This window comes from Macaca mulatta, chromosome 14, assembly GCF_049350105.2.
Source record: "Macaca mulatta isolate MMU2019108-1 chromosome 14, T2T-MMU8v2.0, whole genome shotgun sequence".
Taxonomy (NCBI): Eukaryota; Metazoa; Chordata; class Mammalia; order Primates; family Cercopithecidae; genus Macaca; species Macaca mulatta.
The window spans coordinates 45,427,115-45,441,089 of record NC_133419.1 but is presented as its reverse complement, the minus strand read 5'-3'; the positions used below and the strand labels follow the sequence as shown (position 1 = coordinate 45,441,089).

General features: G+C 43.4%; 1 protein-coding gene across 7 annotated transcripts in view; it reads left to right on the top strand.

Moving 5' to 3' along the window:
* NAV2 (neuron navigator 2) overlaps nt 1–13,975 on the top strand; it is a 409,147-nt gene that overhangs the window by 265,484 nt on the left and 129,688 nt on the right. For all 7 annotated transcript variants that reach the window (XM_077964833.1, XM_077964832.1, XM_002799608.4 and 4 more), the window contains one exon: nt 4,233–4,355. In XM_077964833.1, coding sequence (XP_077820959.1) covers nt 4,233–4,355 — 123 coding nt within the window. The remainder of the gene's footprint in view (nt 1–4,232; nt 4,356–13,975) is intronic.

Sequence of the window (13,975 nt, the reverse complement as noted above, 5' to 3'; positions counted from 1 at the left end):
CTCTGGGGAAGCTTTAGAAGGTGGATGTGGAGAGCCGCCTCCATCCACCTACTGCTGCAGAACTCGGAAGGGTAACGAGGGGGCTGGTTCAGTAGCTTGGCAACTCAGTCAGGAGCCCACTCAGAAGACATTAGGATGTTACCAGCACCTCATTAGGCTCTAGCACTAATTGTTTATCTCTCTAAGGAGAAGGAAAGTGTGGCATGGTTGTTCTGAGATTCAGTTGTTGAATCAGCTGGTTCCTTTGCTTGTGTCCTCAGGCAAGTCATTTCTTCACCCAGTATGAGCCTCTTGTAAAAGCTCCTAAAGAGGCCGGTGAGGCCGTGAGTCCCCTGGCTCCCCGAACCTTCAGAAACACAAGCTTTTTTAACACCCCTGGGCAAAAGCCAGTGTTTCAGATAAGCACACCCATGGCTGCTTCATCTGTGAATTATGCTTTCTTAAGGGCTTCACTTTGTTAAGGCAGTCTATATTAATGTATACAATAGCCAATTCCTATACAAATTTTGGTCCAGCAAACCCAAATTTGTATATTTTTCATTGACTGTATAATACAGGAGTTATTTTTAAATATATGCAGAGCTGTTTGTAAATCATCGTAATTGGAGGATAATAATTTAGAAATATTTTAAATTAGTTTCTTGAGTGTGAGGCTGGCTCTAACCACAGCTCTGTCTCTGGTGCTGTGCCGTCTCCCAGGGAGAAACATGCAACATAATTTATTTTAAAGAATATTTTTGTTAAAAAAAACAATTGAACACGTTCACTTATCTCTAGAAGAAGAGGTAGTAAGTTCCCCATTTTCCTTATCACCCTGCCTGCCCTCCCTCTACATGCGTACAGTAAGTGAAATAGACTTGCAGTCTTGAAACTAGATCATTGTCAGACTAGTTGCGTTCAGCTCCCTGACTTTCAGTTCTTCCTGCAGTTTGAGAGGGCAGAAGATCCTGATTTAGCTTTGCCTTTCCCCTCCCCTCTGCCGAAACAAAGTCAGAATTCCCAGCAACAAGCCCAGTTCACACGTTCAGTTCCATTTCAGTCCCATTTCTCAGAGGCTTTCCCGCTTTTTGGGGTTATCATTTTCTGACACATCCACATTGCACCCAGGTGTAGCTGGGCTGGGGCTGCAATATGTCTCAGCATTCTGTGTCTGGAATGCTTACCAGGCCCCACAGTCTGGCCTTAGCAGGAAGCCAGGGTTCTGTATGTGTGGGCCTTGTCTATATGCCTGTGTGTGTGTAATTACCCAACCGTGTGTGTTGTTTCACCAGCAACAAAAATCCAGCAGGGAAATGAATGCTAAAATTAGTTTGTTTGTCCTTTGACAAGATCTCCCCAGTTGAAAGAATTTTGTTTATCTAACTGGCTGGACAGACTTTGCTAAAATCAAAATTAAATGCCTTGCTTAATGGTGCAATAGATTGTATTGTGAAGAGCTTCCACTGAGTTCTCCTTGAAAGGACATGTGATCTGGAAAGTCCAGCCTCTGGCAAAGTTATGACATTTTGGTGTAGGTGTTTTTTCCTCCTTGTGCTAGTTGTAGGATGGATGCCCATAACCCATTACTCTACCCTGAGTCACTCTATCTGTTGGAGGGTTGCTGGCTGGATGGATGGATAGATGGATGATGGGTAGATTGGCAGATCGACAGTTTAATTTGCTTGCCATATATCTTAAATGTAAGTTTGTTAATGCTTAAGAGGAAAGAAAACCTGTAATCAGTGTTCTTGCAAAAAAAATTTGCACAGCCCTATGGCTGTGTCTTTGGGCTTCATTCATTCATGTGTTCATTCATTCAACAAAAACAGTATTTAATAAGCATGTAGTATGTACTAAGCTCATGCATAAGATATAGATTTGAGCCGGGCGCGGTGGCTCAAGCCTGTAATCCCAGCACTTTGGGAGGCCGAGATGGGCGGATCACGAGGTCAGGAGATCGAGACCATCCTGGCTAACACGGTGAAACCCCGTCTCTACTAAAAAATACAAAAAACTAGCCGGGCGAGGTGGCGGGCGTCTGTAGTCCCAGCTACTCAGGAGGCTGAGGCAGGAGAATGGCGTAAACCTGGGAGGCGGAGCTTGCAGTGAGCTGAGATCCGGCCACTACACTCCAGCCTGGGCGAGAGAGCGACACTCCGTCTCAAAAAAAAAAAAAAGATATAGATTTGAACAAAATAAGAATCTCTGCCTGCAAAGAACTTACTGTTTAGTGTGAAAGACATGCATTGAAGGGTAATTAGACAAATAATTATTTAACTATAGCTGCAATTGGTTTTTATATTTTTATTGAGATTTAAATCGTGTATCATAAAATTCACCATCTTATTTATTTATTTTGGGGGGTTTCTTTTTTGTTTTGTTTTTGTTTTGTTTTGTTTTGTTTTGTTTTGAGATGGAATCTCACTCTGTCACCCAGGCTGGAGTGCAGTGGCACCATCTCGGCTCACTGCAACCTCCACCTCCTGGGTTCAAGCGATTCTTCTGCTTCAGCCTCCCAAGTAGCTGGGACTACAGGTGCATGCCACCATGCGCGGCTAAAAATTCACCATTTTAAAGCATACAATTTGATGGTTTTTAGTATATTCACAGAGTGGTTTTTAAAATGATAAAGTTGAGTGAAAACTTCAGTCTCTTCTGTTGCATTTTCAGTACAAGCACAAACACTTGGTCTGATTCACTCCAACAGATTTTTCATTCTGTTGACATTGTGACCTCAGTGATCATCAATGTCATAAAGGGAGGAGGAGGGAACATTGGAGGTGTTGAATTTAGACACAATAGGTTAGAAGCTTCCTGGGTTCCTCTTACCCATTCTGTAAGATGCTTTTCTCATGAGACAACTCCAGTGAGAATTTTCTTCTCTGCCCCTTACTTGAACTTCCTGGTCTGGGCAATCTTGTTTGCATCTCATAATTCTGTTCTTGAAAAATATATCCCCAAAAGATCCCCAGCTACAGGTAGAAGAAATTCAAGGATTGGGAACCCTCGGGGTCGACTCCATATATGCAAAAGTTAAAATGTCAAGTGCAATAAAACTTTCCATGTTCAGCTGACCCTGTTTCAGAAAAATAATGACTCATTAGTCCTCTTACTATATATTACTTGATTTGGAATGTAAAATGCTTGCATTTTCAGATAGCTTGCAGGGCGATCTGATGGGGCCCATAAGGGATTGAAGGAATCCAAGTTTGGTTTCTGGCTCTGCCCAAGTTTTGCTTTGCCTTCCTGTTCTCCTCTGAAGATGAGGGAAATGACACAGCCAGCCTCCTTTATGGGGGCTGTGAGGAAGCCAAGGTAGATATAAGGTACAGCTGCCTTGGACTGAGCTACCTCCTACTAGTGGCTAGGCTTTTAGGAACTTGTCTGGTTGGTAGACAATCAGCCATCTGTACAGAAAGTTCCAGACATCCTCCCTCCCAAGAACAGCACTGATTTCATCAGAAGACAGCTTTGTAGCATTACCAAAAAAAGAATAAATTAGCATTAGTGTTCTTCACAGAGTTTTGTGACAACCCCCTTAAAACATCAGTATCAAGGGTGAAATTCACTCCGTGATCATGACAACCATAATGTCTTTCACTTATATAGTCTTACACAAATTGCAGTGTACTTTCATGCTCCTTATCTCACTAATCCTCATGCCCATGTTGTGATATTCCCACATATCACAGGCTGTGATAGTCCTATAGTTTGGGTGAAAAACTCACCCTCCAGGGAAGTGACTTGCCTGTGATGGCAAAGGTCACTCATCTATCCTCTATCCTTTCTTTCCACCCTCTCAAAGCCTTGCCTGTTTTTTCCACTGCACTGCTCTGTAATATTGCCTATGATTTGCCAATGATTTGTCAGTTCCATTTCCATTACTCAGGTAAAACACCTGCTTGTATAATCAATGACATTAAAAAGAATGTCATGAATCCATCTGACAGTTAATTTTATTCACTAGTTCCCTTCTGCTTCGTAGGTGCCTGTGAGTTTGGGTTAGTTAAGCTGAGTTCGTTCTCTTTTTTTACGTTTTTGTTAGCAAGCTGGTGATCCTATAGGTTGGATCACCAGCTGAGTTATCCATGGGCTGTGATCAGTGCCAGAACCTCAGGGAATCCTCAGTTACTTCCCCCTTAGAGGACTTGGTGGCTGTGCAGGGGGCTGTGCAGGGCTTCTGGATATGAATGCAGGCCTGGAAGCCACTTGCTTTTGACATTCATGTGCATTATCCTCTTCTCCTTTTAAAGATACATGACTGATGGTGGACTTGGCCTCTACACCCGTCGCCTGAACCGGCTCCCTGATGGGATGGCTGTGGTACGGGAGACGCTGCAACGAAATACCTCCCTGGGCCTCGGAGACGCTGACAGGTAAGCTTCCTCCACGTGAGGCTGGTCAGATGCAGAGGTGATCCCAGGGTGGCCTGAGAAATGAGGGTTATGATATTGGGAGAGTGAATGGAGACTTCTTTAACCCACAGAGAGGAGGGGAGGCCTGGAATCTATACCTGGGGTTAGAAACAGGCACAGTAGGTAGGAAAGGGCTGCCGAGGATTCTTGAGTCCTACTTCTGTGTAGGGTGGTGCTTCTGACAGCAATAACATAGGGAGTTCAGGCTTGGGTGGTTTTTGTTATTGTTTTGCTTGTTGCTACTGTGTCTTTGTCAATTCAGCAGGCCCTAGGGATGTGCTTTACTTCCTCTCTCATTAGCCAGCTTTCTAGGTATTGCACCTTGTGGCACAGAAGGTCTGTGTGCAGAAAGGATCTCTCCTAGCCTTGGCTGAGTCAACCTCACCAAAAAGCCTCCTGTTGCAAGGTATTAGGAGGCAACGCTTAAGGACATGGGTTTATACACCACATGCTAAGTAGTTGCCATCATAGAGGTTGATCAGGCATCACTGCCACTGCTGTCAGAGAAGAAAAGAGCTTCAGAAAATACTATGATAACAAAAGAGGACTATTTGGCCTCCAAGTTCTAGCCTTACTCTGACAAACTGATTCTATGACCCAGAGCAACCTATGAAGGTGAGGAGTTTGGACTGTATGATTTCTATTATCCCTTCCAGTTCTAATGTGCTATAATTCTGGATTTCAGTGCAGATTTCAAATACCCTTAATGATCCGGCTGTTTAAGGATTTGCTGGAACACTTGACCTCTTTCCACATCTGGGTTGATGAGACGTAACATGGAATTTAGATGCAAGTGTTGTAAAATGACCATAGACTTTTTGGGTACTAACCCTTTTATGTCAGAAAGCCGAATAGTAGCACAAGAACAGCTTCCTGCTGTTCCCAGGGCATGCTTTTTACAAAGAGCTAAGTGAATTCTGTAATTGTCTGGCTTTAGAGAAATAGGGCAGCACACCAAAGGGACAAATACTAAAATCACACCCAGAGATGGAATTTGCCGAAGAAGAATCTTCATGTTCTCTCAGAGAAGGCTGGGAAACACTGAATGAGTTGTTAGGAACTTGGGATCTGGCCCAGTCTCTACCACTAACTTGAATATGTCCTCCTTAGAGTCCCCCCAGTACCCAGGCTTGTGATTTATATCAGGGATGTCAAAAGGCCTTCCACTAGGGTTTTAGCTCAAGTCAGGTTTTTTCCTGTAATTAACAAAGAAAGGAATGGGTTTGAGAATTCCATAGAAACATGAACCATTTGAGAACTGCTCTTTCTTTTTTCTTTTTTTCTCCTTCTCCCTTTTTTTTTTTTTTTTTTTTTTGAGACAGTCTCACTCTGTCACCCAGGCTGGAGTGCAGAGGCATGATCCCAGCTTACTACAACCTCCATCTCCCGGGTTCAAGCAATTCACCGCCCTCAGCCTCCCAAGTAGGTGGGATTACAGGTGTGCACCACCATGCCCAGCTAATTTTGAATTTTTAGTAAAGATGGGGTTTCACCATGTTGTCCAGGCTGGTCTCAAGCTCTCAAATTCAGGTGATCCACCTGCCTCGGCATCCCAAAGTGCTGGGATTACAGGCGTGAGCCACTGCACCCAGCCTGAGAACTGCTGTTTCTAAGGTGAAACTAAACTCTCTGTAACTAAAATCTTTATAGTAAATAATAACAGGAAAAATCAGTTACTACAACACCCCCACTGGAGATTTCACAATTTGCCAAATTATTTTGCTTATTTGTATTCTTCTCTCCGTTGTTTAGTAAATCTATCTGCATAAAATACAGGCCTCACAAGATACAGTTTTCCTTGTAGCAGAAGAATCTCCGCTAGAAAGTTTAATTTAATGCTTCATTGTAGGATTAATGGAATTATGATAGATCACAGCTGAGCTTGTTTCTGCTTCTGGAGATAGAGGATCTGAGGGTGGGGTTGAAAAGATAGGTAGCACTTGTTAGGTTGTTTTAGTTCAGCCTGTATAGTTAAACCAGATGGACAACAATGTCCTTTGGTTCTCTCCAGAATGGAATGCTCCGATATGATCATTTGTTTAAAACTGAATGAGAGGCCGGGCGCGGTGGCTCAAGCCTGTAATCCCAGCACTTTGGGAGGCCGAGGCGGGCGGATCACGAGGTCAGGAGATCAAGACCATCCTGGCTAACCCGGTGAAACCCCGTCTCTACTAAAAAATACAAAAAACTAGCCGGGCGAGGTGGCAGGCGCCTGTAGTCCCAGCTGCTCGGGAGGCTGAGGTAGGAGAATGGCGTAAACCCGGGAGACGGAGCTTGCAGTGAGCTGAGATCCGGCCACTGCACTCCAGCCTGGGCGACAGAGCGAGACTCCGTCTCAAAAAAAAAAAAAAAAAAAAAAATTAAAACTGAATGAGGCCGGGCATGGTGGCTCATGCCTGTAATCTCAGCACTTTGAGAGGCCGAGGCGGGGAGATCACCTGAGGTCAGGAGTTTGAGACTAGTCTGGCCCATATGGTGAAACCCTGTCTCTACTAAAAATACAAAAATTAGCCGGTTGTGGTGATGCACACATATAATCCCTGCTACTCGGGAGGTGGAGGCATGAGAATTGCTTGAACCCAGAGGCGGAGGTTGCAATGAGCCAAGACTGTGCCATTGCAGCCACTGCATTCCAACCTGGGCAACAGAGTGAGACTGTCTCAAGACAAAAAACAAACTGAATGAAAACTGACAAAGTTTTAAAGAAAATACTCAGATGGCTTTTTAAAGACATAGGATTTGTAAATGACTACAAATTTATCCTTGTTTTACATAAGTTCTGGCCTATAGGCAAAGAGATATTTTCCATTATTCTAGAATATGCTAAATTTTTATAATTTCCAAAGTTAACTGTGAGCTGACCATAGTAATATTTCATCTTTGGCTAAGTTGAAATAGTACATTTGTTTCTATAAAATTCTTCATGTAAATCACAAATTTAGTTTTATGTAGTTACAAAATCTATATTCTAAATGAGTGTTTCCCAAAGTGGGAGGCTATCATGGTGGTATAGGAGATAATTTTAGATGGCAGATAGGAAAATACTCCTTTTTAACAATTGCATTTTAATTTTAATTTTTTTTTTAAACTTACAACTAACACATCAAACCTGTGATTTTACAAATGCTGCTTAAGGTAAGGATAGTGTAGACTTGAGACAATTTAATGTGAAATATCGAGGAAGAATATTACACAGATGATATGTAGTTACATCAGAAAACAAAGGTAGTATGCAAGTGGCTGCAATTTGGATAATACTGTTCTTGTCCCTGTAATTGGAAATATGTTCTTTAAACAACTTAAATTATATAACTGACCCGAATTCTTTCCTTTAAACCTGAAAATCGAAGGTCCTGGAGCTAAAGTTTTTCCAGGAAGTTCTGTATAAAAAGATAGCCCAGTCCTTTTTCGATTCACACAGAAGCAATAGACCACATGAGTTCTACAAGGGAAAGAGGAAAAGTACTGAGCGATTAAACCTGGTTAGACCTCAGCAAACGAAAGAAAGGCAGATCACTGTTAGTAACCACAGCCAAGCAGCTGGGGAGAACAGCTCTTCCAGGGAAAGACCTTAAGGGATGCTGGCCTACCAGGCAGACCTTGCCTGTTTGCAGCAGAATGTGACTGGGGTAGCTTCAGGGTTATTAAAAGTAACTGATAGGAATGGATGCCTTCAGAGCCTGGGAGATAGAGACCATGTCAGTTGGTGAGTCTGGTATGTTACCAGCCAGCTTCTAAGAAAAGAAGATAGTAAAGTGTACCCTTGATCTCTTGTCACTCTTTAGGGCTGCCACCCCTGGGCTCCAGGTTTTCCCTGATAGTGATCAGTGTCTACTTCCAGCAGACTAGAGCCAGGTGGCTGAGAAGAGAGGATCAAAAGGGACAAATGGAGGGGCTTATTACACATCATAGGCTCCAGATAACAGACAGATAAAAGGAGCTTTGGCATGGAGGTCTCCAAACTGGCAGACTGGGAAGAAGAAATGTGGGAAGGAGGGCCAAGAGACTAGGCTAACAGACAGTCAAATGGCTCATTGAAATCCTGCCAGTTCCTACATGCACTGCTGTCCTTTCAGAACCCATCAAAAATTCCCAAACTTCAGCAAGTTGAGAGCTTTGAAAGCATAAAGATCAGCTCTGGGAAAGTTTCCACTTCTAAGTTCCTTTCTTGGTGACTGCAAAGCCACACCGTCCTCCTCATCCTTTTCTTTACCCAACTGTGTTTTAGCACACAACGGGCTGAGCACATAATTCGGGTCAGTTATTTAGATGCTCCTCTTGAATGTCATCCCAAGATCACATAAATGCCATTGACAGCACAAGGAGGACAGAAATCAGGCTTGGTGTGACATTAGATCAGGAGGAGGACTTTGGAACTACTTGGTAACTTTCTTCTAAGCCATTAGAACACTTACTGAACTTCAGTGCTTTTTATTAATTTAGGCAATAAGGCCATATTACTTCAAACCTTCTAAAGACAAAAAAAAAAAAAACAAATGCTGTGTGGTGAAGAGTCAGCCTGAGACTCGAACAAAATGAAAATCGCCCTCCACCTTTGTGCCAGGAAACCAAGCAGAAAAGAGAGACTTTTTTTTTTCCTTCTTCTTATAAGTTTTTCATTACCCTTCAAATTATGAATGTTTTAAGTATTGAGATTGCTGTTTCAGTGGAAGATTCAGAGTCACTGTACAGACTTTTCAGGCTGCATCCAGGCCCTTGGCACTCAGAGATGTCTCAGTTTCAGCTTGAATTGCAAGGCCTCTCTCAAGGAGAGTCTCATGGTGTGAGAATGTAACTATGCAACCTGGTATTTGAGCAGCCTGCCAAGCTGAGCCCTCCTTCCTTGCTGGGAGTGTCACAAGAACTCCAAGAGCCCAGGACACTGCTTGGCTTTGTGATTCATATGGAACAAAGCAGGCCTTCTGGCACCAAGCAGTGCATTCATGGATTCAGGTCTGATCTGGAGGAAAGAGTTTAATCCAGGCCAGAGGTCCCCAGCTGGCAGATGCAATTGGCGCCCTTACCAGGCGGTAGGTCCCCAATAAGTTATTTCTGAGGCATAGTCCCTACTGAGAGCCACATAAGAGAAGCAGCAAAAACGGGAAGAGACTGCTCCCCTCACGCTTCGTTCTAAGCCTGTGGTAGGTGTAATAATCATCCCCAAAGATGGCCACATTCTAATCTCCAGAATCCGTGGATATGTTAAATTTCATGCTGAGGGGAATCAAGACTGCCAATCAGCTGGCAGTTAGGGAGATTACTCTGGCTTATTCAGGCAGGTCCAACATAATCACAAGGTCCTCAAAAGTGAAAGAGGGAGGCCAAAAGGAGGAGGTCAGAGTGATGTGATGTGAGAAGGACTCATCCTGCCATTGCCAGCTTTGAAGATGGAGGAAGAAGGCTACAGCCCAAGAATGCAGGCGGCCTCTATGTAGGGGAAAAGCCATAGGAACAGATGCTCCTAGAGTCTCCAAAAAGGAATGTAGCCCTGCACATACCCATGATTTTAGCCTGCGAGACCCATGTCAGCTTCTGACTCACAGAACTGTGAGCTAGTCAGTTTTTGTTGTTTTTAGCTACTAAGTTTATATTAACTTGTTATGGCAATAGAAAACTGATGTAAAGTTATGTCAGCAATAGAAAACTAATATAAACTTATATCAGAAGGTAATAAAGCCAGTAATAGTTGCCATTTCCTGATGGGTTGCTCTATGCCAGGAACTGTGTCAAGCACCTTACAAATACTGTGTCATTTACACCTGACCCTTTGGGAGGATCAGGTGTAATCCTCCCAAAGATTTGAAGCAGTGGTACTCAGAGAGGGTCAGTAAACTTGCCCAGGGTTACACACCTAATGAGTGTCCAAGCTGGGATTCAAACCCAGGCCTGTCTGACAACCCCCCAATCCTCCAATCACCTAACATACTGCTTCTTTTAGGGAGCTCTCCTTGTAGATTTTCCCTAATTTTGAGTCCTTACCATGGTATTGTCTCTTTAAATGAGCCCTTAGCCACTGAAAATACAAGCAATGCCCAAACGGCTGGAAAGGTGAACTCTATCCTTCAGAGACAATGCAAAATGATTTGCATTAGGAGGAAAAAGAGAATATTTCTTGACTTGTCTCCCTCCCAGACCTGTTACACATGGACCGTGCGAGTGGGTTTGCCCTCACCCCTTTTCTCATCACTGTTCTCAGACTTCAAGGAAAAGGTTGCTTCTTACACAAAGCTAGGCCAGTTGCCTCCTTGGTCTTCTTGCAAGTTTAGAAGAGGGATGCCTATTCGTGAATTCTGACTTATTGCAATGTTTGTGGTGTTAGTTGAGGGAGGAGTCTACAATGTCAAGATCGCAGGGCAGGGGTGATGCTTCCCGTTAGTGAGCTAGGAATTCCGAGGCCAACAGATCTGCAGAGATTCTGCAGTCATTCAAAAACTTTTCTCTCCTGGTCTTGGCTAACCACTATATGGCCCCTTAAGCAATTGCTGGAGGTTCTCTACCCAGAGCTTGGGGATCTGTAGGGCCTCCAGAGGCTGGGACTATGGTTTAAGAAGGGCACCCTAAAATACCTTCCCCCTCTGCCCCCTACCTCCCCTCTCTACTTTTTATGTACGGTCAGTTCCTAATCTTCCCACCATCATCAAGTAAAGCAAAGGTGATCTCTCCTCTTTGACCACTAATCTCACTTCATACTTCATACAATCTCTAGCTGCCAGTATGTGAGCCTTATCTCCCCTACATACATGCAGTAGAGGTGAGAGAATGTAGATCTGTGCTGCCTACTATAATGGCCACCACTATTTAAAATTAATGAAAATTAACTAAAAGTTTGGTTTCTTAATCACACTAGCCTCATTTCCAGTACTCAAAAGTCCCATGTGGCCAGTGCCCTCCTAGACACAGAGCATTTCCCACACTGTAGAAAACTCTTTTGGACAGCATTAATACAAACCATGGCAGTTATATTGCCAAGGCAGCTATAAAGAAAAGATGTGAGTTTTGTTGTAAACATGCCCCAATTCCAGTCCTCACTCTCCATGTCACTTAACTCCCCTGAGTTTCGGTTTTTGTCTCTGGAATGAGGGCAGTATTCATACTGTCTCACGGGACTGTTGTGAGGATCAAATGAGGTGAATGAGGGTGGTGAAAGTGCTTTTGCGAAGCACTTAAGATAACTATTTTATTTTTATTTTATTTCTTGGTACAATGTTTCACTCCCATCCCCCAGGCTGGAGTGCAATGGCATGATCTTGACTGACTGCAACCTCTGCCCCAGCTCAAGTAATTTTCCTGTCTCAGCCTCCCAAGTAGCTGGGATTACAGGTGCATGCCACTGCACCTGGCTAATTTTTGCATTTTTGTAGAGACAGGGTTTCACTATGTTGCCCAGGCTGGTCTCAAACTCCTGAGCTCAAGTAATCTGCCCACCTCGGCCTCCCAAACTGCTGGGATTACAGGTGTGAGCCACTGTGCCCAGCCTCTCAGATAAATACTCTAATTCTTAGGTCCTGCAAACTACTTAGGGCAATCTAGGCTCTACCTCTTTGCAACTCACTTTTCTTTATATTTAATTAATTAGCTCATAATTAACCCCTCTTATTTCTATAACAGCTTATAATAACTGCATATAATAAGAGAACAATTATAAAATAAATGAGTATAGCATTAGGACCGTGGGGAAATGTAAGTTTGAATATGATGTGCAACAAAAGGGAAAAATAGAGAACACGGATTGATGAAACATAAGGTCTCACATGGTTGCATTTTTTAGTAGTTCAGCATTGAGCTTCCTACTGGGCCAAGTGAGGATGAACTTGTCCTTGCTTTGCCCTCCTTCCTTCATGACTTCTCTCATATTATTGTGTCTTCACCTTTTCTTGCTAGGGTCAATCAGTTGACCCTCTCTCTGACTCTCTCTCTCTTGTTCTTTACCTCTCACTCCCAGCCCTTCCCCCCTCTTCCTCTTTCATTTTCCTTGCCTTCTCCTTTTGTCTGCCTTATAACTTTCTGTTATACCATTAGTGCCCCTGAGCATTTTTCATTCCTGCATTCAAGGGTTATACCCGTTGTCTTGGGACGAGAAGATGCTTCTAGCACAGTGGCCAACATTAATGATCTTCACTGGTTTCTTTCCATCCTCTTTCCTCTTCTCCTAGTTGTGTATAACAACTAGAAACAAAGTAAGAGAGAGTGAAAGTCATTTTCCTTTTAAAGCTCATAAAAGGAGCCTTAGAGGCAAAGGCCTATTTCCTCAATAGCAGGGTAATAATAACTACATTGGTCTTGCCCAAGAGGCTCTTTTATGCTAGTGCCACTGGCTGCGGGATCAGTGACTGGAGCCCCAAGTGCTGAACAAGGGATGGTGCTGATGGGAAGTAAACCATCTGTACCTTAAACCACAAAGGAATTCTACCAGGGGACTGTAAAGAGAGGAGAAGGAGTAGTCTGCAGAGTATCATTCTTGTGCATGCAGTGTTTTCACTTTAAAAAGGAAAGAGCCATATGGTGACCTCATGAGACTCTCCCATTCCCTAGTGTTGCCCAACTTCATAACTTTGTTCCATAACTTTTTTACACTATAGTAAAAGCACACCTGAGGGTCAGAGAGAGTATAGTCATGCCCCTGAAATACATTTTTTTTTTTTTTGAGATGGAGTCTCGCTCTGTTGCCCAGGCTGGAGTGCAGTGGCACGATCTCGGCTCACTGTAACCTCTGCCTCCTGGATTCAAGCGATTCTCCTGCCTCAGCCTCCTGAGTAGCTGGGATTACAGGTGCACATCACCATGCCCAGCTAATTTTTGTTTTTTTGTTTTTTTAGTAGAGACGGGGTTTCGCAATGTTGGCCAGGCTGGTCTCGAACTCTCAGGTGATCCACCTACTTGGCCTCCCAAAGTGCTGAGATTACAGACATGAGCCATCGCACCCAGCCTAAAGTACATTTTCTATAAATGGAACTGTTCAACAGTTGTTTAAAGGTGTTTTTTTAAACTTAATCATTGTTCGAAGTGTGGAGGAAAAGATGTCTAGCAATATGAAAGCAAGAATGAGAGGCCAAAGAGAAAGGTCAAGATGGGTCACCTTTCTCTATGCCAACTCCCCTGGTAACCCAAAGCATAGGCCCCACCCCCGAATCAGAATCTGACTATATCTGTGCCCTGCAACAGAAAATAACTTCATGTGTTTTAATCTAGGTACCTGTGAACGTTTTTGTATGAGTCAGGATAGCATAGGTTATACTGCATAACAAACAATTCTCAAAAAACCCTATTTGGCCCTAACAGGTCAGTGGAAGGCTATGTTGTACATCATTCTCACTCTGGGATCCAGAGTGTCAGAGGAACTACCATTTAGAGCACTGACAGTCTTCATTGCAAGGAGAAAACATGGTGAACCACACGCAGTTTCTTAAAGCTTCTGTCTGGAAATGACCCACATAACTTTTCCTCATTATTGGCCAAAGGAAGTCACATGGCTACACTTAATTCAAAGGTGAAGGGAAGTACAGTTATACCATGTGCCTGCAAAGAGAACAGAAAATATGTAGTGCACTGCACTAATGACTATCATGCTTTTATCACGTGCA